The sequence below is a fragment of the Leopardus geoffroyi genome, chromosome D4 (assembly GCF_018350155.1).
Source record: "Leopardus geoffroyi isolate Oge1 chromosome D4, O.geoffroyi_Oge1_pat1.0, whole genome shotgun sequence".
Taxonomy (NCBI): Eukaryota; Metazoa; Chordata; class Mammalia; order Carnivora; family Felidae; genus Leopardus; species Leopardus geoffroyi.
The window spans coordinates 91,236,306-91,261,585 of record NC_059342.1 but is presented as its reverse complement, the minus strand read 5'-3'; the positions used below and the strand labels follow the sequence as shown (position 1 = coordinate 91,261,585).

General features: G+C 61.9%; 1 protein-coding gene across 6 annotated transcripts in view; it reads left to right on the top strand.

Annotated features, from left to right (window-relative positions):
* SARDH (sarcosine dehydrogenase) overlaps positions 1-23,952 on the top strand; it is a 62,276-nt gene extending 38,324 nt beyond the window's left edge. For all 6 annotated transcript variants that reach the window (XM_045470271.1, XM_045470270.1, XM_045470273.1 and 3 more), the window contains 6 exons: positions 1,595-1,742; positions 5,900-5,993; positions 18,422-18,584; positions 19,078-19,246; positions 20,882-21,017; positions 22,466-23,952. In XM_045470271.1, coding sequence (XP_045326227.1) covers positions 1,595-1,742; positions 5,900-5,993; positions 18,422-18,584; positions 19,078-19,246; positions 20,882-21,017; positions 22,466-22,591 — 836 coding nt within the window. In that variant the 3' untranslated portion in view covers positions 22,592-23,952. The remainder of the gene's footprint in view (positions 1-1,594; positions 1,743-5,899; positions 5,994-18,421; positions 18,585-19,077; positions 19,247-20,881; positions 21,018-22,465) is intronic.
* The last annotated feature ends 1,328 nt before the right edge of the window (positions 23,953-25,280 follow it).

Genomic DNA, 25,280 nt, shown 5'->3' with positions numbered 1-25,280 from the left:
GGGGTGACAAGGTGGGGAGCTTCCAAGGGGTCGCCTGGACAAGGGTGGGAGGAGGCAGCTGAGGACCGCATCCCCTGCTTCCGCTCCTTCCCAGGCGGGATTGGGGGGGGAGGCGGGCCCCAGCTCCAAGCTTCCAGCCGGTGGTCCCAGCCCAGCCCCACCCCGCCCGGGACCCCCCCCCCCCCCACGAGAGCCTAGCCAGCAGCTGCTCCTGGAGACGGAGAGAGCCTGGTGCCCTTTACCCCGAGCCCTCTGTCACCAGCCAGGCCCTCCTCTGCCAGGGAAGGGTAGAGTGAGGCGGGACTGCTTTTCGATCACGGTGGGTGGCTGCGTCTATTACCACAGCTGCGGGGTGGGGGGTGTGGGGGGGGCGGGGCACCCAGGAGGGTTCTCCAGCAGGGAACCCCCTGCCCATCTCCATCCGTGCCCACACGCTATGCCCAGCCCGCGGCAGTGATGCCCAGGCTGACAGAGGCGGCTGCCAGGGGACCCCGACGGGAGGAGGCCTTCTAGACCCTTCTGCGCCCCTCCCTGGGGCCCTGCCGGCAGCAGCTGTGGGAACCCGGCCTGTGAGGGCATTTCCAGTCCCATATTCCCACCGTACAGACGGAGAAGCGGCTGAGGGGTCAGGGATGGCCTGGGGACCTCTGCTCCGGGGTGGGGGAGCCCTGTGAGAATTAATAAGGAAGGAAAGACGGGGGATGCGAGGGGAGGTCCAGGGAAAGCTGAGAAGAAGGAGGCCTCCCGTCTCCCTCCCCACCCCACCCCCCCCCCCCCGGTTCCTCCAGAGATCATGGGCAAATGACCGGTGGGAGCCCGCCCACCCCAGGCACAGGCAGTGGCTGGATCTCACAGTACCCCTGCAGAGGAGCTACAAAGACTCTCCATGACAGATGAGAGCACAGGGGCTCAGGGAGGCTGTGTGATGGGTCCAAGGCCACACAGCTGTCCCAGCTCCCCAGGGCAGTGACTCTCCCCCGACGCTGGGCCGAGGCGGGCTGCCCTCCGTTCACCCAAACCTGGGTGGCAGTGTGGCCCAGGCCATGACTCAGAGCTGGACAGAGTCTGATTTTCTACCATGTGACCTCTCTGAACCTCGGTCTCCTTTTGTGAAACCCTGGGGTGGTGATGAGAATCAGCCTCCTGTGAGGGGGGAATCAAGGGGGTATTACTGGCAAAGCCCGGCCCGGTACCTGGCCCCAGCAAGTCCTGATATGGCCAAAGGGGGATCCAGAGACCGGGGGGCCAGGGGCATACGGAGTGAGAGCAGAGCCAGAGAGGAAGGTATCTGTCCAAGGCTGCCCAGCACTGATGACACACAGAGCCTCGGGCCTCGACCGGGTGGGAGCTGCCCCCCTCTCCTGGTCAGGAGCCCTTTGAGAAGTGGGTGAAAGCTTCAGACTCTCCCAGAACAGCGCTCCCTTGGCGTGTGCAGCCCCCAGGGGTCCCCCACCCCGGCCCCCACCCCCTGCCCCCAGAGAGCAGCCGGTGCCCCTGGGGAGGGTCACTGCCCTCTGGCTTGTGTTTTTCACTTTCCGGGAAAGAGCAGGTGCTTCCTCGACCCAGAGGCTAGTCCTCGCCACCTCTCTTCCAGGGGACGGCTACTACCTGGCCGTGGGCGGGGCTGTGGCCCAGCACAACTGGTCTCACATCAGCACGGTCCTGCAGGATCAGAAGTTCCGGTGCCAGCTCATCGACAGCTCCGAGGACCTGGGTCTGATCAGCATCCAGGGCCCGGCCAGGTGAGGACGGGACCGGGAGCCAAGCAGCCGGGTGCCCAGCCCCTGGGACCCACACCCGGGTCCCTCCAGCTGGCACCCGTGGGCAGAAGCAGCCGCTCGTCCTGCTGGTCCAGAATGGGACGTTCCGGGTAGCTAAAGGCTCTCATGAACCCAGAGACGCCACGCCAGATAACTCACCTTCAAAGCCCCGGAATACAGACGAGCCCTCAGTGGGAGCGCCAGACCCAGACAGGAATCTGTGCCTGAGGGTTCAGGGGTCACAGAAGGGCCTGTGTGTGTTGGCGGGCGGGGGGGGGGTGTCTCCGGGTCACTGACGGTCTAGCATTGCTGATGCCACCTCCAAGTGGGCACAGCCGGGCCGGGGTTCTACCTGACACCTGGGCTGAGAATAATACCGAACACCGAGAGGCCCGTGCCCCCCGCCCCGAACACCTCCGGGTGGATGAGTCGGTCATGGGTCCGTTCCGTAAATATTTGCTGAGCTACACTCCCACCCATGAGGAGTCAGAGCCTGCAAACCCTCAGACGCTGGCCTGTGCAGGGAGCCACGGTGGTGGTGGAGGGTGGGGGGGGGCTAGGCAAAGGGGCACCTGGGCAGTTGCGTGCTTGGAAAGGTCTCTCGAGCAGGGCTCCGGGAAGGGACTCGGGGGCGGGGGACCAGTGGGGAAGGATAATCGTGGTAACAGCCACCAGCTGGGCACCTGTGATTTGCCAAACTCTGTGCCAGCGTCTCCCGAAAATCCTGATAATAGCCCTTCGAGGCGGTCCTAATTGTTCTTATTCCTTGAGGGGGAGGAGACAGAGGCACACAGAGGGGGAGACGTTTGCCCAGGGTCGCGCAGCTCACCAGTGCCAGGGCGGGTGGGCACGGACTCCCCCCGAGCTCTCAGACAGCCGCGCGCCCGCAACTGCCCTTCCCGGGGAGTTACACACCCTCTTTGTGGCGACGCACCAGCTGTGGGTGCTGACCCCAGAGCCCAGGCACGCGTCAGTGGTGGGGAGACTCCTCGCGGGTGGTGGACCCTGCCAGACCAGAGAGGAGAAGAAGCGGGAGAGGAGGGCCCCTGCTTCTGGGGGCCCCGTGTTCAAGGAAGGATGTGTCCCTGGAAAATGACGGGAACAGCTGGAGGCAGAGGGAGGGAGGGGGAGGGGAGGGGGATGTGCCTGCAGCCAGATATCCCCAGGCTGCGTGCTCTGACAAAGCACGCTGTGTCCAGGTGAGGTCCCTGTCAGCCAAGAGTCCCTCCGGGATCCCGGCTGGCGTGCTCAGACCGGCCGTAGGGTCGTCTTCCCTAGGGCCTTGGAGCTGATCAAGCCTGAGGCTCCCCGGCTGGGTCCTAGACTGGCTGGCCTCCCTCCCAGGCTGTGTTGTAGCTGGTTCTGTGTGGGCGTTGCTCAGGGGCACACGGCAGGTACGTGCTTGCGGAACGAATGAATAGAACCTGAGAACATCGTCTACGTTAACGTGGATCGGCATCTGTCAAGTGTTTGCCCTCAGGCTGCCCATGAAAACCAACATCCACTAAGGGGACGTTTGGGCAAAGCCCTGGAAGAAGTGAGGGATTGAGCTTTGGAGCTCTCTGGAGGGATGGTGTTCCAGGCAGAGGACACAGCAGGTGCAAAGGCCCGGTGGCTGGGATGTGCCTGTGTGGCTGAAGGAAAACAGGGAGGCCGGCTGGAGCAGGGCGGCTGGAGATGTGCTCGGGGAGCAGAGGAGGCGAGAGCCTATGGGTCCAGGGGGCTGTGAGTGAGGGGGACTGAGCAGAGCAGAGACATGGTCAGACTTGGGCTTTCACAGGGTCTCTGATGCTGGGCCGGGCTAGGAGGCCAGCAGGTGTGTGAGGAGCCTCGGGGGCCAGAGAAGCCGGGATTTCCAGGAGGGAGCGATGAGCCATGTCCAGGTGGCCAGTGGGGCCAAGCGGGATGAAGATCCAAAGCGGAGCATTATGTTTGGGGCTTCTGGTGGGCTTGAGGGTGGTTTGCGGGACCGCTGGGCAGAAGCACGTGCAGCCAGGAAGGGAGGAGAGGAACGCGGAGCGGAGCAGAGGTTGGTGGCCACGGCTACGGGGAGGGACGTGGGGCCCAGAGAGATCACCCAGGGCCCCGGCTCGCCCAGCAGATACCGTGGGGTGGTTTCCATGTCTCCCCAGGGCCAGCCAGCTCCCCGTCTGTGGGCCCAACGGGGCCGGGGGTCCTGGCTGGCCCTCGGCAGCCTCTGCCCCCTTGCCACAGCACCCACGGTGGGGCGTGAGCTTTTTCTACTGCGGGGGGAGGCTGGTGGGCAGGGGAGGGAGGGTGCGGGCACTCAGATCAAGGCAGCGCCCCCAGGGGACAGGCCCCCTCCTCTGCCTCATTAGAAGCCGCTCCAGGAGGGTGGTGGTGACGGCCACCTCACCCCCCCTCCCCCGGAAATTTCTTTACTTACTGCTTCGATGTGTCTTCTCCTTCAAGAATAGCCCCACATTCCTGTAGAATAACAGCCTCACTGGCACCACCACCATGGGGGGGGGGGGGGCTGGACCTTCTGAATTGTCAGGTGGGAAGCAATTTAGCCCGGCACCCGGACCGTGGGCGGTGCTAAGTTTCCAGCTGTCCGGTAGAACTCTCTGGAAGCGTTCCGCAATTAGGTGGGTCCGGTACAGCAGCCGCTAAGCTGTAGGTGGCCGTTGAGCCCTTGAAAGGTGTCTGGAGAGACCGAATATTTCATCATAATGAACTGAAACCCAAGCGGCCACAGGCGGCTGGTGGGTGCTCGCTATCACGGTCATCAACGTCCAGACGCTCGGCAGGTACTTTCTCGCTGATTCCCCACCGGAGTCCTGGGAGGTGGCATCTCTGCCCCCCCCCCCCCCCCCCCGCAGAGGATGGGGAGGCGGGGGGAGGCCAGGGGTGAGCAGGGGAGCCAGGACTTGAACCTGCGTCTCTGGCCCGTGCCCTCCAGCGCCACCTGCTGTCCCTCTCGTGGAGGGACAGCCTCCTGCGCCCCCCGCCCACGTTAGGTAGATTGGTGCCTGCTGACCCCCTACAGACCCTCGGCCTGGGGCCCGGCCCAGGCGGCAGCTCCAGGCTCCCGCCCCTGCCGGGATGCAGGCAGGGAAGACGCCGGCCACCCCCCAGAGCTACGGAGGGGCCGTGCTCCTCGAGGACCGGAGGTGGGCTGTCTGGGGGCTGGCAGCACGTGGGGGCCGGGGGTGTGTGTTACATAAGGCACTCGCAGCCTGCAGCGTGCTAGGCATCTCGGGCCGGTGTGGGTGGGCAGCTCCAGCACCGTGGGGGCGGGAATTAGGGTGGGCCGCAAGCATTCTGAGCAGCGGTACCCAGCAGCCCCAGCACCCGCTGGTACCCCCACGGGGAGCTGTCTCCTGCCAACGGGGAGCCCACCCTGGGGTGCAGAGCCAGGCTGTTGTCACTCAATTCCATTTACCGTGTGCCCTCTGTGCCGGGCACGTTGGGACAGGAGCAAGGACAAGCCATGTGAGAGGTGCCCCGTCAGATGTATCAGAGCCTCAGATTCAGGGAGTCGGGGAGGGCTTCCTGGAGGAGGTGGCAGCCAAGCCAAGACCTGAAGGATGACAAAGGCTTAACCAGGGGCAGGGCACCCGGGTGGCAATGCCGAGGCGTGCAGGAAGGAGTGAACGAAGTCCTGGAGGGAGACAAGGGCGCAAGGGGCCCAAGAAGTGAAGGTTTCCGTGGGTAGTGAGAGCTTTGGGCCCAGCGAGCTCTCAGGTCACCCCTCAAGCACGAGAGCCGGACTCCCGGGTGCCGGTGCTGGGGTGCGGGAGGTGAGGAGGGCAGCCCCTGCCCTCAGGGAACTCGCAAACTAGGCTCCTGCCCTGGGACTTGGGGGGCACTTGGGGGCGTTAGATGGTCAGGCCACTGCCCCAGTAGCTCGGGTGAGTCTGGTCTCTACCCGGGCTGGGCTCACTGCCCATCATCGTTCCCGCTGAACGGGCTTTCTTGCGGACTGGATTTTTGGCAGGTGCTTCTCTTGGTGTGCTGTTACTGATACCTGTCCGTTATCCGTCTGAGTCACGGCGATGGGGAGACTCGTCCTGCTCCCTGCTCTGTCCCCAGTGCCTTCCTGGCCCAGAGCCCGTACCCACGAATGCTCAGCAAGAGTTTGGTGACTGACCAGCCGACTTTGTTCTTGCCCACAGCCGGGCCATTCTCCAGGAGGTGCTGGACGCAGACCTGAGCGACGAGGCTTTTCCTTTCTCCACCCACAAGCTGGTGAGAGCCGCCGGGCACCTGGTAGGTCCAACGGGCAGCCTCTCCTGGGTGGTGGGTGGTGCCAGGGCGCCTGGGGCTCGGGCTTGGGAGCCTCTGTGCCCCACTTCGCCGTGGGGACTTAGATGGCCCTGCCCGCGGGCTCTTCGGACTCCAGAGGGGAGATGGGTCCAAGTCAGGCCTCTGCCCAGTGCCCCGCACATGCTGGGGGGCTCACCCCCAAGCTTCCGCCGGGAAAGACAGCCTCGACACCCACGCAGCCGCCCTCAGCGTCCCCTCGTCAGAGGCACGGGGCGTTGTGTCCTCTCGGGTCAGGGTGGCACGTACTTCCTCCACCGCGTTGGAAACGACAGGACTGGGGACAGCAGAGCGGTTTGCTACCGTGGCTGGGCTCCGTGGCCTTTGGGGAGGCACTTGGCCTTCCCTGGCGTTCTCCACCCCCCACCCCGCACCCACGTAGCGTTGTGGATGTGTGTGGGTGCTCCTCTCGAGCTGCTCCCAGTTCCAGAAAGTGCAAGTCCCGGGACCCAAGGCTTCCAGCACTGTGGCCGGTGTCGGGGCTCTATGGGACCCGGCTCTGGCAGGAGGTTTCTTCGGAGACCACGGCGGGTGGGGGCGGTGGGCAGGGGGGACCGGGGCTGGGTCCAGCTCTGGGCCAGCACGTCCCTTCCCGGCGCCTCAGCGTCCTTGTTGGAAATGAGGCATCCTGGTCTCCGTTCTGACTCCCCGAGGCCAAGGGAAGGAGCGGACAGTAAAGGGAGCCTCGGCCACTATTTGCCGGGGGCTTGCTGGGCACCAGGCCCCGTTCTGAGCGCGTGGCGTGCGCGTGTCCCACTCAAGGCTCACAAGTACCCAGAGGTTCCATTACGAGGCTCCTCAGCCTCAGCACTGTGGACGTTCGGGAGGCCAGAGGCTGGCCTGAGGGGCACCCCTGGCCTCCACCCACTCGATGCCAGGAGCGCCCCCAGCAGTGACCACCACAAATGTGTCCAGACGCGACCCAGTGTCCCCAGGGGGCAGAATCGCCCAGGGAGAACAGCTAGTCTGGGATCATCCCGCGTGGTGGTCAGGGTCACGGCCAGGTGCGCTGGCCCAGGCCCTACGGCAGCTCATGATGTAGGGAACTGAGCTCAGAGAGGTTGGGCAGAGCGCCCCCGGCCCTCAGCTAGTGAAGCATTAAAGCACATAGATACGCGTCCACAAAACGGACAGGGCCATCAGGCGGGGGCTGGGGGGTGGGGTGGGGGTGGATGGACAGCCGGGCGGGGGGTGCACCTCTCCCTTCCCTCTGCCTCCATGTTCGTCCGGGTCGTGGAAGAGTGGGATCCTGGCCTGCAGAGGGGCTGGAGTTCGGGGCCCAACCTGGGTCCTGTTAGCACTGGGTCCTGAGGAGGCCGCCAGAGAGAGGATGGGGACAAAGGCGGGTGTGCAGAGCAGGGGAGCACTGACCTTCACTCCCCGGAGGCGGAGCTGAGGGACAGGAAGCTGGGGGCGGAGGGGTCTCTGTCTACTCTGTCTAGCTTGCTTCCTGCCTCCTTTGTGCAGAGCTGCTTGCCAGGACCAGAGAGGGTGGGTGCTTTAAGAAAGCGGCACAGCTCGACCCAGGCCCCGGCAGGCATCCAGCGGGCCTCGACGGCAGCTGGGCTGTGGGCCCCCCTGGGGTCCATGCAGCGTCCAGCCCCACCTGGGATTGGGTTCTGGCTTGTGGAGGTGTGAAGGGGAGTTGAGAGGCTTGGTGTCCGCTCGGCCCGCGTGTGGCTGGGGTGGGGGAGTGGGGGAGAGCACCAGGAGGGGAGCACTTCCCTTCCCAGCCCAGGCAGCTCCAACGAGGCACCCGGGGCTTGTTCTTGGCCAGTGTACTTCCGCCGTCTCCCGCCCCGGGGGCCGGCCCTTCTCAGCCCTGGCTGCCTCCCTAGGTCTGGCCCGTGGCCGTCTGGCTGCACTTTGGCCGGCAGGGCCGGGGAGCCGGGCTGGGTCAGGTCTCGGGCCGAGGGGAAGCGGGGCCAGACTCCGGGATGACCCCCCTCCCTAGGGTAACAGAGGCCAGACACAAGGTGAGGGTGTCATGGGATGCCCGGGTCCAGGCACAGGACACCGATGGGGCGGCTTCTCACTGTCTCCTCTGGAACTGACCTCCTGGTTTTGTCAAAAGGTGTTTTATTACTTTATGAATGAATGTTCGGTGTGGTGGTTAAGAAGGAGAGGGGCCTGGAGGCAGAGCTCCCTTCTAGCGTGACCCCTTTGAGTGTGACCTTGGACCTGTCTGAGTGTCTTCCCTCCACCCTTGGCCCAGGGGTGGCTGGTGCGTGAGCAGGGGCCTCGCACGAGGTGCCAGCCCAGAGCCCGCCTGCCGGAGTCCGGCTGAGGGGATGGTGGGCACCGGGTCTCACTGTAGATGCTGGGGACGTTTGTAAACCGAGAGCAAGGACACGGAGGTCCCTGTGACTCTGCCCGCGGCAGAGCCGAGGTCAGCAGGTTGACATCGCGTCTGCTTTCCCCGACCTGCGTCTGTAAGGTTTAAAACAGAAGACAGCGTGTGTGCGCAGGTTTCTTCTCTGACGACCGTGGTGACAGTTTTCCGGTCCCTTTAAACATTCTCCAGGAGCCACTTTGAAAACCCCTGTGGTCGTCTCTCGGCTCCTCGAGCAGCGTCGTGCTTGGGAATAGCCTGGGGATGAGCTCCCCTTGACGGTGGCCCTTTTAGGACTCTGATCGTTGACCTACGGCAGGTCCCTCAGAACCGGAACCAGACCCAGACCCAGAGGTGTCCCAGGTACACAGTCCGGGCCCGCTGGGTCATTCCATGGTGGGGTCCTTTGCTAGTTTCTGTCTCCTCCCCGTGCCCCGCGCTGTCCCAGGGGCGCAAAAGTTCAGAGCTTGCCAAGCCGGGTCCCGCCTGCGAGAGGCTGGCATCCTCAGCTCACACTGGCCAATTCGGGTTCTCCTCTGAGTCCTGACCACACCGCAGCTTCTAGTCCCGATGCTGACCTTCCTCCCCGCACCTCTGCCCTCTACCACCCAGCCCCTGCGCCCCCACCTGGCTCTAGGATTAATTCCGGGCTTGTTGGCTGGGAGCAACCCCCTCACTGGTGCCGGGCCCCGTAAGCCGGACCCGGAGGCCCTGGGATGCGCCCCTCCCTCCTCCACAGCCTGGCTCACAGCCTAGCTGGGGTGGGGGTGGGGGCAGAAAGGACTCGGCAGCACAGCCCCGCCTGCATTGGAGACAGGGCCTGGTCGCTCCCCGGGCAGCTGACATGGCAGTGAGGAAGGTCCCAGGAACAGGTTCCCAGGAGGGAGAATGGAGTTGTGGCAGGGCAAGCGAGGGAAGACAGGGTGACTCGGGCCTCTCGGCTGGGGAGGGGCCCGGCCCCGGGACAGGGGTCCCTCATCCCACGGCCCCCTGTCCCCCTTGGCAGGACGAAAGGAGCACACACCCTGGGGGTGACCAGCACAGGCTTCTTTCTGTCCACTGCCTGGCTAGAAGCGCATAGCGGCTCCTACAGGGGATGTGACAGCCAGCGCCCAGGGCGGGGGGGACGCTGCCTCGCTCCTTAGGAAGAGCGGCCAGTCTCCAAACACACGGATTGAATGTCCTGCGGGTCACTCGTGTGTGTGTGTGTGTGTGTGTGTGTGTGTGTGTGTGTCCTTGGATGCTCGGTGCCTTTAGGGGGCTGGGCAGCTGGGCGAGTGCAGAGCCCAGAGTCTGCCTGGCGCCTGGCTGTGTCACACAGCCCTCTTCTGGTCCCTCCTCCTCCCTGCTGCTCTGGAGGTCACGTCAAATAGCCTGGAGGTGAGGTCACTGCAGCCCGCCCTGTGGCCTACCGGGAGGACCCCATCCTGCCCTAGGGGCTGGGAGTCCCCCAGGGGCCCTGGTGGGCCCACTCCTAGACATGACAGAAACGGGGCAAGAACATTCGACGGATGCGAAGAGGGTGGGGTAGGTTGGTGCCCAGCTGGGGCCCCGGACGCGCCGAAATCCCACCTCCGGGTATCCCCTCCCCCGGGCGATGGAGGCGTGGGCCACACGGAGCAAAGGCTGAGGTTCCTTAGTGGTGATGTGACGGGGTTTGCTGACCTCAGAATGGCCCAGGCCCCCTGTTCCAGGATGGTCCAAGCCTAGGGTGCAATGGCCTCCCCATTCACTGTCCAGGAAGGGGAGTGGGGAAGTCAGCCGCTGGCCGGGCCTCAGGCTGTGGGACCTGAGCTGCCCTCGGCCCCGTGGTGGCCTCACAGGCAGGGGGGGTGGGGCGGGGGGAGGGGCGGGAGCTGGATCGGCACAGAACCCGAGGGTTCGGGAACAAAGTCACCCCAGTGCTCAACAGAGCTGGGAGCCTCTAGTCTTGCCCCGGCCTTCTGGGACCACCTCTCCTGGCCTCGGTTTCCCCACCTGTAGCACGAAGCCTGGACGGTGTCTAAAATCCTTTCTGGGCTGCCCTGCAAGTCTGTCCAGACAGCCTGAACTCTCTGTGAATCCAGGGGGATTTCATATTCTCCCAAAAAATATCTTGCCCCGGCTTCAGCACGTACCGACGCCATATCCCTCCGCCTGAAAAGGTGCTGGGCCAGAGCGTGGGCCGGGCCAAGTTGTACGGGAGGTAATTGGGTTCCGGCCAAGCAGATGCAGAAGACGAATGTGTAGCCGGCAAGGCCTCCTGGTCACAACGTGCGGAATGTTGGGGGCCGGAGCCCCGACCGCAGCCGGGGCCCAGGGCGGCGAGCGGGACCCTGCCACCGCCCGCCGTGACCCACACTCACGGCCGACAGACGGGTCGACGACCCCGGCTGAGCCGCGTCCTGGTTTTGCAACAAGTCCCCAAGATCTCGGGCCCCCAGCTTCCCTGAGCCTCGCATTCCTAGAGGAAGGGCAGGGAGGAGGGAAGCGTCTCCTTGGCAGGAAACTGACCAGATGTCCTTGCCTTCACATGTTGGCCTCGAGGCCAGCGAGGGTCCCAGTGGGAAGCGCTTTCCCAGCGTGGTTACCGGGGGAGACGTGGTGTTCCTGGCGCCTCGGCCGAGGACGGGAGGCCCCCTCTGGAAGCTCATCACGAGGCCCGTCACGAGGCACAGTGATAAAGTGATTGTCTTCTGAAAATTAATTTCAGGTCAAAAGGAAATTGGATTTCTCCTCCCGACGGTGTGAAGGGCTCGCCGTGGCAGCGTTGGGATTCGATTAGCTCGGGATGGAATGTTCTCCCACCTGCATACAGAGCCGCCCGTAGCTTCTCAGAGCCTGTATTCATTTGACAGTGGGGTTTTAGCGGCTGCCTAAGAAGTCGCCTCGCACAACATGCCCAGATTCGTCCGTGGCTCTGGGAAGCCAGGGGGGCAGGGGGCGGGTCCCGTGGGTGTGGTGGAGAAAGCCGCCGTGTGGCCACAGCCACTGTTCAAGGCACCCCCTGGGGGACCGGGTGGCTTCTTGCCGTGAAAGCGTGAGGTGAAGACGTGTCTGGATGGCGTCCGGGGCAGGAGCTTCAGAGGTTCTGGAAGCTCCCCTGGGGTAGGGCTCTGTCCTTTCTCTGCAGGGAATGAGTGGTGTTCTCACTACTGTGCTCTGTGGTGTGGACAGCTCAGGGACTATCCAGGGTGGCTTGAAATCTGCGGTTGCAGGGGCGGCTGGCTGGCGAGGTGTGCTTTCCGCTAAGGAGCGCAGAGAGTAGGGTCTGTGGCGCATCCGGCCTTCCGGGGGCCTGGAAGAAGGACCCCGAGGGTCGGACAGCTTCTGTGGAGCTTTTCAGATCCTCGGAAAGGGTCAACTTGTTGTTGACTTGTTGTTGACTTTGTTGTTGTTGTTGACTGATTGATTTTGAGAGAGAGCGTGCACATGGGGGCGGGGGGGGGGGGGCGGGCAGAGAGAGAGAGGGAGAGAGAGAATCCCAAGCAGGCTCCACACTGTCAGTGCGGAGCCCGATGTGGGGCTCGAACTCACGAACCGTGAGATCATGACCTGAGCCGCAAATGAAGAGTCGGACGCTTAACTGAGCCACCCAGGCGCCCCGAAGGTCAAGTTTTTGACGTGTGATTTGAGCATCATACCTTTTATCTATTCTTATTCTTGGAAATCAGTTTGCAAACATCCTCTCCCCCACCCCCACCCCCTTCACCATGCCCCCCAACTCCTGCCATCACCACTATCTTTGTTACCATAACCACCTTCCCCAGAGCCACCACCCCCACTGCACACCCAGCCTTCTGGACCAGACCGCTGGGGGAAATTGCACATCCCCCCTGCAGATCGGTCATTATTAGAATCGAGGATGTCTTGGGAGCCTCCAGGGAGGTTGAAAAATGAAGATCCTTGAACCTGTCGCCAACATTTTCTCCCCTTTTCCTGGGGGTTCAGGACGCCAGGCCCCTGCAGAGGGCCGCCCATGCTCTGATCTCTGCCCACCCCCTGGGAATCCTCATTTATGTAAGAGATGGCTGAGTTGGAAGGATGTGCATGGTGTGTTGGGGGTGCTGTTACACAACCAAACGCCTGGAAACTTGTAAGACTGCCATGAGCTAATGTGATCTGAAAAGGTTGGACATGCTGGCCTGAGTCCGTGGGCACAGCTGCCGGAGCCCTCCTGCGATATTTACCCGGAAAGGCACACTCCGGGCTTGTTCTGGTGACGCACGTGCCCAGGGCATCCCACGGGAGCCACGTGGCCTCCCCTGCCTGGGGGCCCCTGCGTGGCCTTTGATCTGAGCCGAGGCGGCGGCCCAGCACCTCCCCGGACTCCCGTCCCGTCCACGGAAAGCCGGCAGGAGCGCCCTGAGTCACCAAGCATGGAGGCAAGCCCCTGGATCACGTCTTGCTAGAACCCAGGCACCCAACAATCTTCGAGTGAGTCCGTCAGGGCAGAGAGTGTGGATCTTACGGCACCCGCACGGGCTCTCCACTTGGAAACCCTGGCGGGGCCCCCCCGTGCTGCCCGCTTCCCAGTTGCGAGGCCTCCCCCGAGTACTGGGCGGGCTGGTGCCAGCGGGAGAGCCACGGTGAAATCTGTAGGAAGACTAGTGAGCCACAGTGAAATCACCAGCAGCGGGAGGAGCATTTACACCACGGAAAGTGGTCAGTGCTACAGAACACCCCCCGCCCCACCCCGGGAGAGGATTATCAAACATTTCCCGGGACATCAGCGGGCCTGGGGCAAGCGACCAAACTCCCCCTGAGTCCCCGCTTCCTTATTTGGGCCGGTAACACCACTTCCCCCGTGGTGAGCACCCTGCCTGGGGCTTTATGGGGATGATTCTGTTGAGTGCTCCCATGAGCCTATGAAGGACATACGGGTTTTTATTTTTTTTTTAATTTTTTAATGTTTATTTATTTTTGAGAGAGAGAGGGAGAGGGAGAGGGGGAGCCACAGAATCCAAAGCAGGTTCCAGGCTCTGAGTTGTCAGCACAGGGCCCGTCGCGGGGCTCGAACCCACGAACCGAGAGATGGTGACCTGAGCCAAAGTTGAACCCTTGACCCGCTGAGCCCTCCCAGGTGCCCCGATGAAGGACATACTGTTATCATCCTGGGCTTGCAGAAGAGACTCAGAGGGACATCAGTCACCAGGGGACTTTTTTTATTTACTTATTTATTTTTTTTATTTTTATTTTTAAAAGTTTATTTATTTTGAGGGGGGAGGAGCAGGGGGAGAGAGAGAGAGAGGACGAGGGAAAGAATCTTAAGCCAGCCTCCATGCTTTGCCCAACATAGGGCTCAGTCCCACGAACTGTGAGATCACGACCTGAGCGGAAATCAAGAGTCGGACATTCGACGGACTGAGCCGCCCAGGCGCCCCTGGGGACTCAGATTTAAACCCGAGCTCACGCTCTCGGCCACCATGGTGCCTGCCGCTTCTGTGGGTGGCTGGCCCGTCATGGACCAGTGTCAGCACGAGCGTCTGCTGCCTTTCCCTTGCTCCTGGCACCCAAAACATTAAGAGAGCAGTCCCCCGGTCCCCCTGGGCTTTAGGTGCCCATCCATGGGGAAAAGGGTGTTTGTTCTGTTCTTACCATTTTAACCTTTTTAAAGCATGTAGTTCAGTAGTATTAACTGGATTCACATTGTTGTGCAACAGATTTCCAGGACTTTTTCATCTGGCAAAACTGAAACTCCATATCAATTAAACACCAACCCCCATTTGCCCTGTCCCCAGCTCCTGGTAACCACCAGCTACCTTCCGTCTCTATGAGTGTGACTAGTTTAATTCCATGGAAGTGGAATCATACAGGATTTGCCTTTTTGTGTCTGGCTTATCTCACTTAGCACGATGGCCTCAAGGTTCATCCGTGTTGTAGCAGGTGTCAAAATCTTCCTTTTATTGGATGATAATATTCCATTGTATGGATAGACCCCAGTTCTGTTTATCCTTTCCTTGTTTCTCAGTCGGGTTGTTTTGTTGGTGTTGAGTTGTAGGGGTTCTTTATGTATGCTTGTTATTAACCCCTTGTTACATATATGATTTGTAAATATTTCCTCCCTCTCTGTAGGTTGTCTTTTCACTGTTGGCCGTTTCCTTCGATGCACAGAAATTTTCGTGTTTGACGTAGCCCCATTTGACTAATTCTGCTTTTTGTTACCTGTGCCTTTGGTGTCATATGCAAGAAATCATTGCCAAGTCCAAGGTCATGAAACTTTCCCCTGTTTCTCCTGGGAGTTTTACAGTTCTAAGACGTACAGTGAGGTCTTTAATCCATTTTGAGTTAATGTTCGTATATGGCGCCAATGCGGCTTCATTCTTCCGCATGTGAAGGTCCAGTTTTCCCAACACGTTTGTTGAAGAGACTCTCCCTTCCCCATTGAGTGGTCTTGGCAGCCTTGCTGGAGATCGTTTGGCCACACACGTGAAGGTTTATTTCTGGGCCCACTTTTCTATTCCATCGGTTTGTTTGTCGGATTTTATGCCAGTACCACACGCTTTTCGATTACGGGAGCTTTGTAGTTAGTTTTGGAATCAGGAACTGCAAGTTTTGCAGCCTTACTCATTTTCAAGATTGCTTTGGCTGTGTGAGGTCCCTTGAGATTCCGTACGAATGCTAGGATGGATGTTTCTATTTCTGCAAAAAGTGTCCCTGAGATTCTGATAGGGATACAGTGAATCTGCACATCGCGTTGGGTAGTATTGATATAATGATACTGTGTTCCAATCCATGAACATGGGATGTCTTCCCATTTATTTATATCCTTTCTCGTTTCTTTCGGCAAAGTTTGGTAGTCTTCGGTGTAGATGTCTTTTACCTCCACAGTTAGGTTTCTTTTTAAGTATGTTGTTCTTTTTGATACTATTATAAATGGGGTTTTTAAAAAATTTCCTTTTTGGATTGTTCATTGCTAAGGTATAAAAACCCCATTGATTTTTGTGTGTTGATTTTGAGCCTGTGTTTATTAATTCCAACAGTATCTTGGGGGGGGTCTTTAGGGTGAGAGAAGGTCCTGATTTAAGGTCCTTCCTGATGACCTTCCATGATTTTGTGACTTCATCCAGGGCCTGTGGCTCCTGTAAGAGAGTGGGGCTCTGTTTTGCAAGGGGGTTTGCCTCGGTGTGGGGCTTGCTTTTGAAGTCAGTCCAACCCAGTCTTTGCTGGCAGGTGACTGTGTCCCAGGCACCATGCTTCCCCTGAACTTGATGATCAGAAGCACTGTCCTCTCCCATCTACCAGATGGGGGCACTGAGGCAGGGAGGAGAGGCTGACCAGAGCCCATGATCTGGCTATCCTCATTTTTAGCTTTTCCTCTTTATTGTGTGTCCCTGCTCAGAAGAAATCCAAATCCACTGCTTCAGTGGAAACAAATGAAGACGTCTTGAAAACCAGCAATTCTGTGAACTTGGAAATGCACCTGGGCTTCCCCAAACTCCCTCAATTTGCCAGAAGCAGAGGTCCATCTGCCCCTGTTTTACTCCGTCGTTTGGGAAGTATTTATTTAGCACCTACTGTGTGCTGAACCTGAGCACAAGGGTGCAGTAGAGAGCCAGGCAGCCGGCCCCTGGCCCGGGGAGTGGGGCGGGGGGTGGGGGTGGGGTTCCTGGGAGCCGTGGAAGAGGCTGGGAAGAGGCTTTCCGCCGATGAAATCACGGAGCCCCAGGGCCTGACCCTCTCACTTAACTGGGACCGTGTGTGTCTGACACGAACCTGGACCATTAATGGGGGAGCTTTAAAAATGATTTTTCCTATTTCAAAATGAGATTGGCGTTGAGTCCCAAGCTCCTCCGTGGGCTGTCTAAAATTAGAACCCCGTTGACAGGCAATCTTTGTCAGGGGCCCACGGCTTGCACTAGGGAAGCAGGGAAATGTCAACAGTACGTTTTCTGTGTCGATTGTGAGTTTTTTTGAGAGGCCTGGGCAAATGGCAACTCAGAGCAAATGTTCACTGTTTCCAGAGCTTTCAGAATCCAACCCCTCGGCAGCAATGTGATTACAGTGTCAGGCTTGTAAGGAGCTGGGTCTGTGCTCGGGAGAGTGGCCTCCGCCCCCTCCTGTGTAGACAGTAATCCAGTCGGAGCCTCACAGGCTCGCGGCAGCGATGGGGTAGGCTCCTTCCTCCCCGTGAGCTCTGCACTTGGCTGCACTTTCCATGTCCCTCTTGGGACAAGGACGGTCCTGGAGCTGCGGGCTCAGGCCTTACCCCCGGGGACCCCGTGGACTCGAGGATTTGCCCGGAGGCCAGGAAGCAGGCACTGTGGCTGGGTTGTGAATGACCTGTAAGCAAACCAACCATACAGGACAGGTCACAGGCCAGCGGGCAGGGCGCTGCCCGCTGCTGGCTGTGGCCCCCACACAGCTGCCAGCCTGGTACCCAGAAGCCGGCTGCCCCATCAGAGACGCGTGGCGCCTCTGGGCCTCTGTTTTCGCATCATCCCCTGGATGTTATTGACATGGGTCTCTGCCACCATGTGGGAGAAGTGCTCCAGTGACGGAATGTGTGTGCAGGATGTAGCCCAGGGACACTGTGTCAACAGCACTGTCCTCTCCGGGGCGTTGGGGACGCACAGTCCCTTGCTGGCCCCCGGGGCCCAGCTGTCACTGAAGTGGTCCTCACAAAGGTCCTTTCGACCCCACTGTATGCCCCTCTCTCTCTGTCCTCCCCTGCACACCTGCTCCAGCTCGGTGCCCTGGCCCCTGCTCTCCGGGAAGGCCTGTCTGCAGCGGGAAGCTCTGTCACCTGCCAGCCGGGCCGGGCCCTCCCAGGCAGGCACCTTCCTGCCCAACACTTGCCCACCCTGAGCGTGGTTGCCAGAGAACTGGCTTGTGCTTCTGGCTCTGGCCTTCTAAGACTCCAGGCCGGGGCAGGGACGGGGGTGGGGGCAGAGGCTGTGTGTGTCTTCAGAGCCCAGCATCTGGCCAAGGCTGACCAGGCCGGGGAGCAATCACAGTGCCGACTCAGCACCTGTCTGCTTCCCCGCCACAGTGACCCCTGAGCTGGGCCACCGACCTGCCAGCAACTCCCCCTCACAGACAGACCTCAGAGCTTCTTTTTTATTTTTAAGTGATTGATTGGTGTTTATTTTTGAAAGAGAGAGACAGAGAGAGACAGAGTGCAAGCTGGGGAGGGACACAGAAAAGAGGGAGACACAGAATCCTAATCAGGCTCCAGGCTCCGAGCGGTCAGCACAAAGCCCGACGCGGGGCTCGAACTCACAATCCGTGAGATCGTGACCCGAACCGAAGTCGGATGCTTAACCGACGGAGCCCCCCAGGCGCCCCAGACCTCAGAGCTTCTTAAAACAGACACAGCCGGGCTCCTGATCCCATTTACAGATGGCGAAATTGAGGCCAGAGGGAGGCCAGGAGACTTGCCAAAGGTCGCTGTGGTGACTGAATGGTGGCCTCCAAAATAGGTGCCTGCGTCCTCGCCCCCCGCCCAGAACCCGAGTGTGGCCTCAGTTAGACGTAGTGTCTTTGACGTTGTGACTCAGGTAAGAATCTTAAGACAGGATCGTCCAGGACCAGGGTGGATCTTGGCTCCAGTGACAAGTGTCCTGATAAGAGACCAAAGTAGAGAAGACACAGAGGAGAAGCCGTGTGACACAGAGACTGGAGGGATGTGACCACAAGCCCAGGAAGCACCTGTGGCTGGAGGAGGCAGGAAGGACCCTCCCCCAGAGCTTCTGGGGGGAGCACAGAGTGCTGCCACCTTGATTTGGGGCCTCAAGCCTCCAGAACTGGGAGAGAACACATTTCTGCTCCTCTAAGTCCCCGGTCTGTGGCCATTTGGTACGGCTTGCCCCAGGACACGTGCACAGTGGCTTAAAAGAGTGAGGCCTGGGAACCGTGTGTCCGCTTTCTCCTGCTCCCAGTGCTGACACCCCTCTTTCCCCCTAGAGATTTCCAGAGCAGTCTGGAGCTCTGTCCTTGGAGACCCCATCCCTGGGTGCTGGGCGGCCAGGGCCGGGGCCAGCTAGTGAGAATGGTGACAGTAGGCGCTCGACCTGGGTCGCCTGACCCTAGCCTGGGTCTGAGTCGGGCTCTGTGCCCCCAGGTGCGGGCCATGAGGCTCTCCTTCGTGGGGGAGCTGGGCTGGGAGCTTCATGTGCCCAAGCCAGCCTGTGTGGCCGTGTACCAGGCTGTGATGGCTGCAGGCACCAAGCACGGCCTCGTCAACGCCGGGTACCGGGCCATCGACTCCCTGAGCATCGAGAAAGGTGTGTGTGGGGCCCACAGGGTGCCTCCGGGCTGCCCGGAGCCACGCTGCAGGCGGTGGGGGGGCCGGGGGTGTCGGCCCCTGTGCTTTTTCCCTGCCCCACTCCCCTTCCCGCCTGCCCCTTTCTGTCCGCCTCCCCAGCCTTCCCCCCACCAACCCCTGCACTGCCCACAGAGCGTGGCTTCCACGCAGGCCTGGGGCCGGGGCTGGGGTCCCTGACAGCAGCACTTGGAGGGCGAGGGGGAAGGGTGCTTGCCCAGCCTTGGGGGGGCAGGGCCGGGGCTGGATTTGGACTGGGTGCCTGGGTTTCCCCCGGAGGTTGGAAGGATGTGAGGGCAGGGCTGCTCGGGTCCCTGCCTGACAGCTCACCGGCAGGGCAGAGGCTGGAAGGGGCATCCGCTCCCGGGGCCTCGCCCAGGGGACCTTCTGTAGGTGCAGGAGGAGCCCGCCCCCCACGTCTGCTGGGCACCGACCCCAGGGTGTCCTCCCCTCAGGCTACCGGCACTGGCACGCAGACCTGCGCCCCGACGACAGCCCCCTGGAGGCGGGCTTGGCCTTCACCTGTAAGCTCAAGTCAGCGGTCCCCTTCCTGGGGCGGGAGGCCCTGGAGAAGCAGCGGGCCGAGGGCCTCCACCGGCGTCTGGTGTGCTTCACGGTGGACGAGTGAGTGGCCTGTGGTCCTGCGTCTGTCCGTCTGTCCGTCCAGTAGGACGGGGTCAGCAGGGCCCGAGGGGACCTGGGGGGGCTGGGACACACCCTCCTCACACACAGCTTTTGAAAGACAAAGGTGCCGCCAGGCCACCTCCCGTGGGTGGACCCGGGCTGAGGGCCCAGCTTCCCAGTCACCGTGTGGTGACTTCTCACCATGTTCCGGTTAAATCCCCCCCACGACAGATGGTGGAGGGAAGGCCAGGCCGCGGCCTGGAGACCTGGGGTGCCAAGGGATGGGGTAACCCAGCCGCAGGAGGGAGAGCCCGTTCTGGGGACCCGACCCCTCCACTTGTTCCCGGAGCGGGCTTTGAGCAGATGGCTCAGTTATGTCCTTGGGATCTGGCCCGTGCTGTCCCAGGATTCCACCTGGGCGGGTGACTCTGAAATGACAGTCCCAGGCTGGTGTCTTCACGGGAACCTGGGTAGCAACGGTCTCCAGGACGGCGGCTCGACTTTGCTGATTTGCGGCTGACAGGCTCCCACGAACGCGGCCATTCTCCCGGATTTCTGGAGCCGTCAACAGAAGTGTCAGGAGACACGAAGGGGGGCAGAGGGGGAGCCGAGCTGTGGCTTGTCATCTCCCTGCTGCTTCTCCCCGGGGCTCCGGTCAGACCGGCCCCCCCGCACGCCGCTTGTCCACCTGCTGGGGAGCAGCCCAGGCTCCAGTTTGGGGGTGCAGACGGAGCAGAGCCCTGCAGAGCCCCTCTGCCACCTGGCCCTCCGGGAAGCACCTGCAGCCTGATGTCTGTCTGGCTCCGGGAGCCTCAGATGCACCCGCCACAGCCCTCCGGCCCCGCTCGGGTGTTCTCTGCAGGGCCACCAAGGCAGCCAGGGCGGTTCCGGTCCTGAGGAAGGACACGGCCAGGATGCCCCCTACCCCGGCCTGTTTTCTCACGTGCAAACAGCATGTGCCCCACAGGACAGGGTGGGACGAAAGGGCAGGGATTTGTGGCGGAACCGCCGTCTGTCCCACCCTCTTCCCTCATTCACTCGGGGCCCAGAGCCAGAGGCCCCCACGCCTCGTCCCCGCGCCTTTGCCCAGGGCAGGATCCACGCCGCTGCGCCACCCTCTCCTGGGGGGGCGGCCGGCCCCGGGCACCCGTCAGGCTCTCCACAAACACCGACCCAACACCCAGAGGCACGAGTCTGCAGAGATTTGCACTAAATATGCCAGGCACTTCCGGGCGCTGGAGCATCTGTGATTGTAGTCTAATCTTTGCGTTTTCTCTTCTGAATTTTCAGAAATGTTATAGTCTGCATTCATACTAAAGAAAAGTCCTTTTGATAGATAATGCAGCGTTCTGTGGAGAAAGAACCACGATAAAACAAGCCTCGGGGGCATAAGGCTTTCAATGATTCAGAAGTCAAGGAAAAGCAAGTTAAAAGGCGGGCCTTTCCCAAATACCTGGGGTCTGTCCCTGCAGACGCAGAAGTCAGGGCCCGGCAGTGGTCTGTTCTCGTTCGTGCATCCACTTGGACGCTGTGCCTGACGACCTGGGGGCCGGGCACTGGGATGGCTCCAGGCCCCAGGGCGCGGGTCTCCCCACTGGGGGCTCCGGGGCCCCAGCTCTCTCTTGCTTCTTCCAGAAAAGTGCCCATGTTTGGCCTGGAGGCCATCTGGAGAAACGGCCAGGTGGTAGGCCACGTCCGGAGGGCTGACTTTGGGTTTGCCGTTGACAAGACTCTCGCCTACGGCTACATCCGGGACCCCAGCGGCCAGTCGGTGAGTCCGCCCCACCCCCCACCCTGGCTCTGCTCAGGGAAGCTCGGCTCCCCGTCAGGCTCCCACCCGCACCCCTGCGCCATGCTGGACCTGGGCGACCGGGTGCGGCGAGGTCACGGTTGATGGGGCCGCGTCTCTGGCGGGGTCAGTGGCTATTTCTGTATTTTCTCTCTGAAAAAATCCGACTTTGGGAGCTCCAGGCTTCTCTTGGTCAGAAAGAGGCTCTGGGCCAGGGCTAACGCCCTCTGCTCCTGGAGCCAGAGACCCAAACCTCGAGGCTGGGGTGGGCGCCAGGGAGAGCAGAGGCCTGGACTTCATCCTCCCAAGAGCGCATTCCTCTCCTCTCTTTCCTCGTCCCACGTGTGCCTGCACACGCATGTACGCACACGTGTACTCACATACAGACACGTGCGGCCATAGACACATTTTGCCACGTGACCACTTGCAAACCCCAGTGACCCACACTGAGCCCGGCTCCTCCCTGCACATCGGCAGGGGGCGCAGAGGCAGAGAAAGGGCCCACTGAGGGCCTGCAGGGGTCAGAGCCCGGGGAGGGGGCTCGAAGCACTTGCCAGACGGGCTGGCTGGTCACAAGGGTGTCAGTGGCATGGGCTGGACGCCGTGACGCGAGCGAGGAGGGGGAGGAGCTCACCGCCGTAGCACCTTTGTGGCCCGGCCTGCTTGCCTTGCTCCCTGGAGTTCTGCATCAGCCCTGTGGCAGCCGGGAAACTGAGGCACTGAAAGGCTCTGGCCGTGGGGGCTGAGATGCTCACCCAGCCGGGGCTGAGCTTTCCAGCCTCAGCCTTAGACACTCGGAGGACCCCAGGCTGCAGCTCCCCCCACGTGCGGCCAGCAGAGGCCCCAGAGGGAGATCCACTTGGAAGAACGAGCGAGGAGGAGGCGGGTGTGAGTCAGACCAGCCCGCGCAGGGGTGCCAGGGACGTGCCGGGCCTGGCATGTAGGCCTGGGCAGGGGGCTCCCACCCTGGGCCTCTGGGGGTCCTGGGACCCGGGCTGCCTGTCCTGCATTGCTGGGAGAGAAGAGATCTCTAGGAGCAGAGCCCACGGTGCCTTGCCCACGGCCGGCCCTGGGTGCGGCCCCTGTACGGAGAGGGCAGGATCCCCATGCGGAGCCAGTGTGCCCAGGGTCTAGGCACATGGTCCTTTTCCAGTTCCCCGGTTTCGCAGGGATCCACACTTTCTCCAGCTGGAGGTGTCCCCACGGGCTGCCAGCCCGCGGCTCTGCTGGGGCCCCAGGCGGTCAAGTCCAAGTCAGGGCTCCTACGGGCTCAGGGCGGTTGTCGGGTTCAGAGGAGGGCCCGTGGCTAAGAGATGGGTTTGCCCAGAGGGAACAAGTGAGGCCGAGCCCGCCCTCTGGGAAGCAGGTGGAGAGGAGCCCAGCACCCGCCAGGTAACGGGTGACCCACACCCCCTCGTGTTCTGCAACAGGTCACTCTGGACTTTGTGAAGAGTGGTGACTATGCTCTGGAGCGGATGGGGGTGGCCTACCCTGCCCGGGCTCACCTGAAGTCTCCCTTCGACCCTGACAACAAGAGGGTGAAGGGAATCTACTGACGCCCCCGCGGGGCGGAGCCTCGGTGCATCAGGAGGCTGAGACCTGCTCCGTCCCTCGCTGACCCGCCCCACGGGGCCCGCCGCCCTGGCCCAGGACTGGACCCGGCCAGAGCAGGGGTCCTCCCCGCCCTCCCAGTGCAGAGCTGCTCGCCCCCCAAACAGATACCACCCGAGCGGACAGGAGACCCAGAGGGCCTGTCCTATGGTCACTGACCAGAGGCTGGCCTCTAGTCCACCCCTAGCCCCCAAAACAAAGCTCCAAGGTCTTGGGCTCAGGGAGCGTGCCATGCGGCCCTCTAGAAGCTTCTGAGAAGGTGCGTAGTTAACCCCTAGTAAGCCCAGTATAGAAGCAGGGAAGCAAAGGGACCTGCCTGGTAGCCCAGACCTGCCTGACGAGCAGACTGTCCAGAGCAGAGCATCGCTGGAGAGTTTCCAGGTGCATCTGGAATTAGGGACAGAGTGAGGATTGTTTAGTACTGTCTGCCTCGGGCGCAGTTTAAAGGCAGAGAGCAGGGGTGCCAGCTTGGCTGGGTCCCTGCGGCCAGGCCGTTGGGCAGGATGGTCCGTTTCCCAGAGGCTGGCCGAGGAGGGGATCCAGGAAGCAAATTCTTCCCGCCTTGACCTGTTTCTCACACGGGAAAGGGTTCTGAGCACCACCAGCTGGTGAAATAGGTGAGCAGAAGCAGGGGGTGGGAAGGGTGGGTCTCACATCGGTGCCCTCCCTCGCCCATGCAGAAGCCCCACCTCCTGCCTCAGTTTCCCCAAGAGCACGTCGTTCACTAGGTCCGTGAAGGAGCGGCGTGTTGCCGGGTGAAAACCCGACAGACCCCTCCTGCCTTGTGGCCTCTGTCCCTGCTTTGTGACTGGGACGTGGTTCCCGCCTCCCCGCTCTCTCCACTTGTGGCCCCGGGGAAGGGCCTCGCACAGGGTCTTAAAAGGGGGTGACTCCCCTGCACCCCTTCCCTGGGCCTTCAGAGCTCTCCAACATCTGCCTGTGTGACCCTCCTCCCTGCCTTCCTGGCCAGGATAAGCGTGTGTCCCGCCCCGTGCCCCCGTCCCCGGTCCCTCCCCTGTCACCTCTCCGGCTCACCCCAGCAGGATCTCGGCCCCCACCAGGCAGCCCGGGGGCCACCCATGCGGCCTTGCCTGGCATGCCTGACCCTCTAGGGAGCAGGAGGTGGCGGGCGTGCGGGGGACAAGGAGGACAGGGTCCCCGCAGATGCTCGCAGAAGCTGCACGGTCACTGGGGTAGGGGGCAGTCCCTGGCGAGCCCCGGCTGCTTTCAGATGCCCACATAGTACACAGCCCCACCGTGGACCGCGCTGGAACAGGTCAGGCTAATAAAGTCGAAGTCGTGGGAAGGTGTTTGGGTTTCACATGGCCTTTGGAAAGCTCTTCGGCCCCCTCGCCAGACCACAGGCTGCGGAGCTTGGGCCTCCGGGGTTTTGCGCGCCTCTGGCAGAGGAGACCCAGAGACCTGTAGCCTCCCGGCCTACACGCAGGCCTGGCTCCCGCGTGAGAGAGTCTGGGGGAAGCCCAGTGGACGCCGAGGGGCCAGAAGTGGAGAGGAGGGGAGACAGCTTCCCAGAAGGCCTGGCCTGCTTCCCCGGGCTCCGCAGTTTGGCCCCAGAGCCCTGGATTGGGCCGGGATATACGTGTTCCCCCCACAGCCTGTCCTGGGTAGGGGGAGGCTAAGTGTGAGGGGCGGGGGGCGATCCAAGTTCCCCTCTGACCGCTCCCTCAGGGGCTGAGCTCAGAGACAGGAGCTTTGACTCGAGCCCTCGCTGTTGGTACGTTTGCTTCTCTGCCGCGGGGAAATAATGCGGCCGCTCCGGGGAGGGCATCGGGTCACCCCGTGGGAGAGGCCAGGGAGCCACCTCCCAGGCTCTCCTGCCAGCCGCAGGAAGGTCCAGGCGGGGCCACGGCCCCGGGCGTGCTGCCTCGGTGGCTTAGGGCAGGGTGCGTGCGTTCCCACGCCAGTGTCCCCGGACCAGTCCTCTCTCACCCCCGGTCTAGACACCTGTTGCCCTGTTTTTGAAGGTTTTACTGGACGATGACACCATGGCCCTCACGGTGGCTGAGCACCGCCTTGCAGGAACTCTGGGCTGAGCTTGGCTGGGAGTCGAGAGGAGAGGGGCCCTCAGACTCAACCTGTGTGCTGGCCCCAGCCATCCCTGGAGCTCAGGGGGCCCCGGGGGGGGGGGGCGCAGTGCCCCCCCGGGAGGGCAGGTGGGGAGGCCCCCGCTTATGTGCCGGTCTTGCTGGGCTGCCGGAGACGGCTCGGGTCTGCAGTGGCTCGTGCGTCAGGCGGCTGGCCCGCCACCTCTGGTCTTCCAGGGGCGAGTGGGGAGGAGCCCAGCTGGCAGGGAGGAGGTGCCCGCCTCCCCAGGGGGGACCAATGGCCCTGGCAGTAGAATGCCCGGGTGACCCCCAGCTCACTCCATTCCCAGATGCCTCACATGCCCGGAGCTGGCACGCGCCCTCCTCCCTCCAGCACGGCAGATAGAAGGGACAACGGACGTGCTGGGGAAAGAGAGGCGCTAGAATCATACCCCGAGTGACTGTGGACGAGGAGCCCATCGTGTGCTAAGGTCCTGGGGTGGGTCTGACCTGCCGCGTGACCAGGGCCAGGATCATGCCTCATCTGGGCCTCAGCCAGGCCATTTGCAAATGGGAGGTGGGGGGGGCA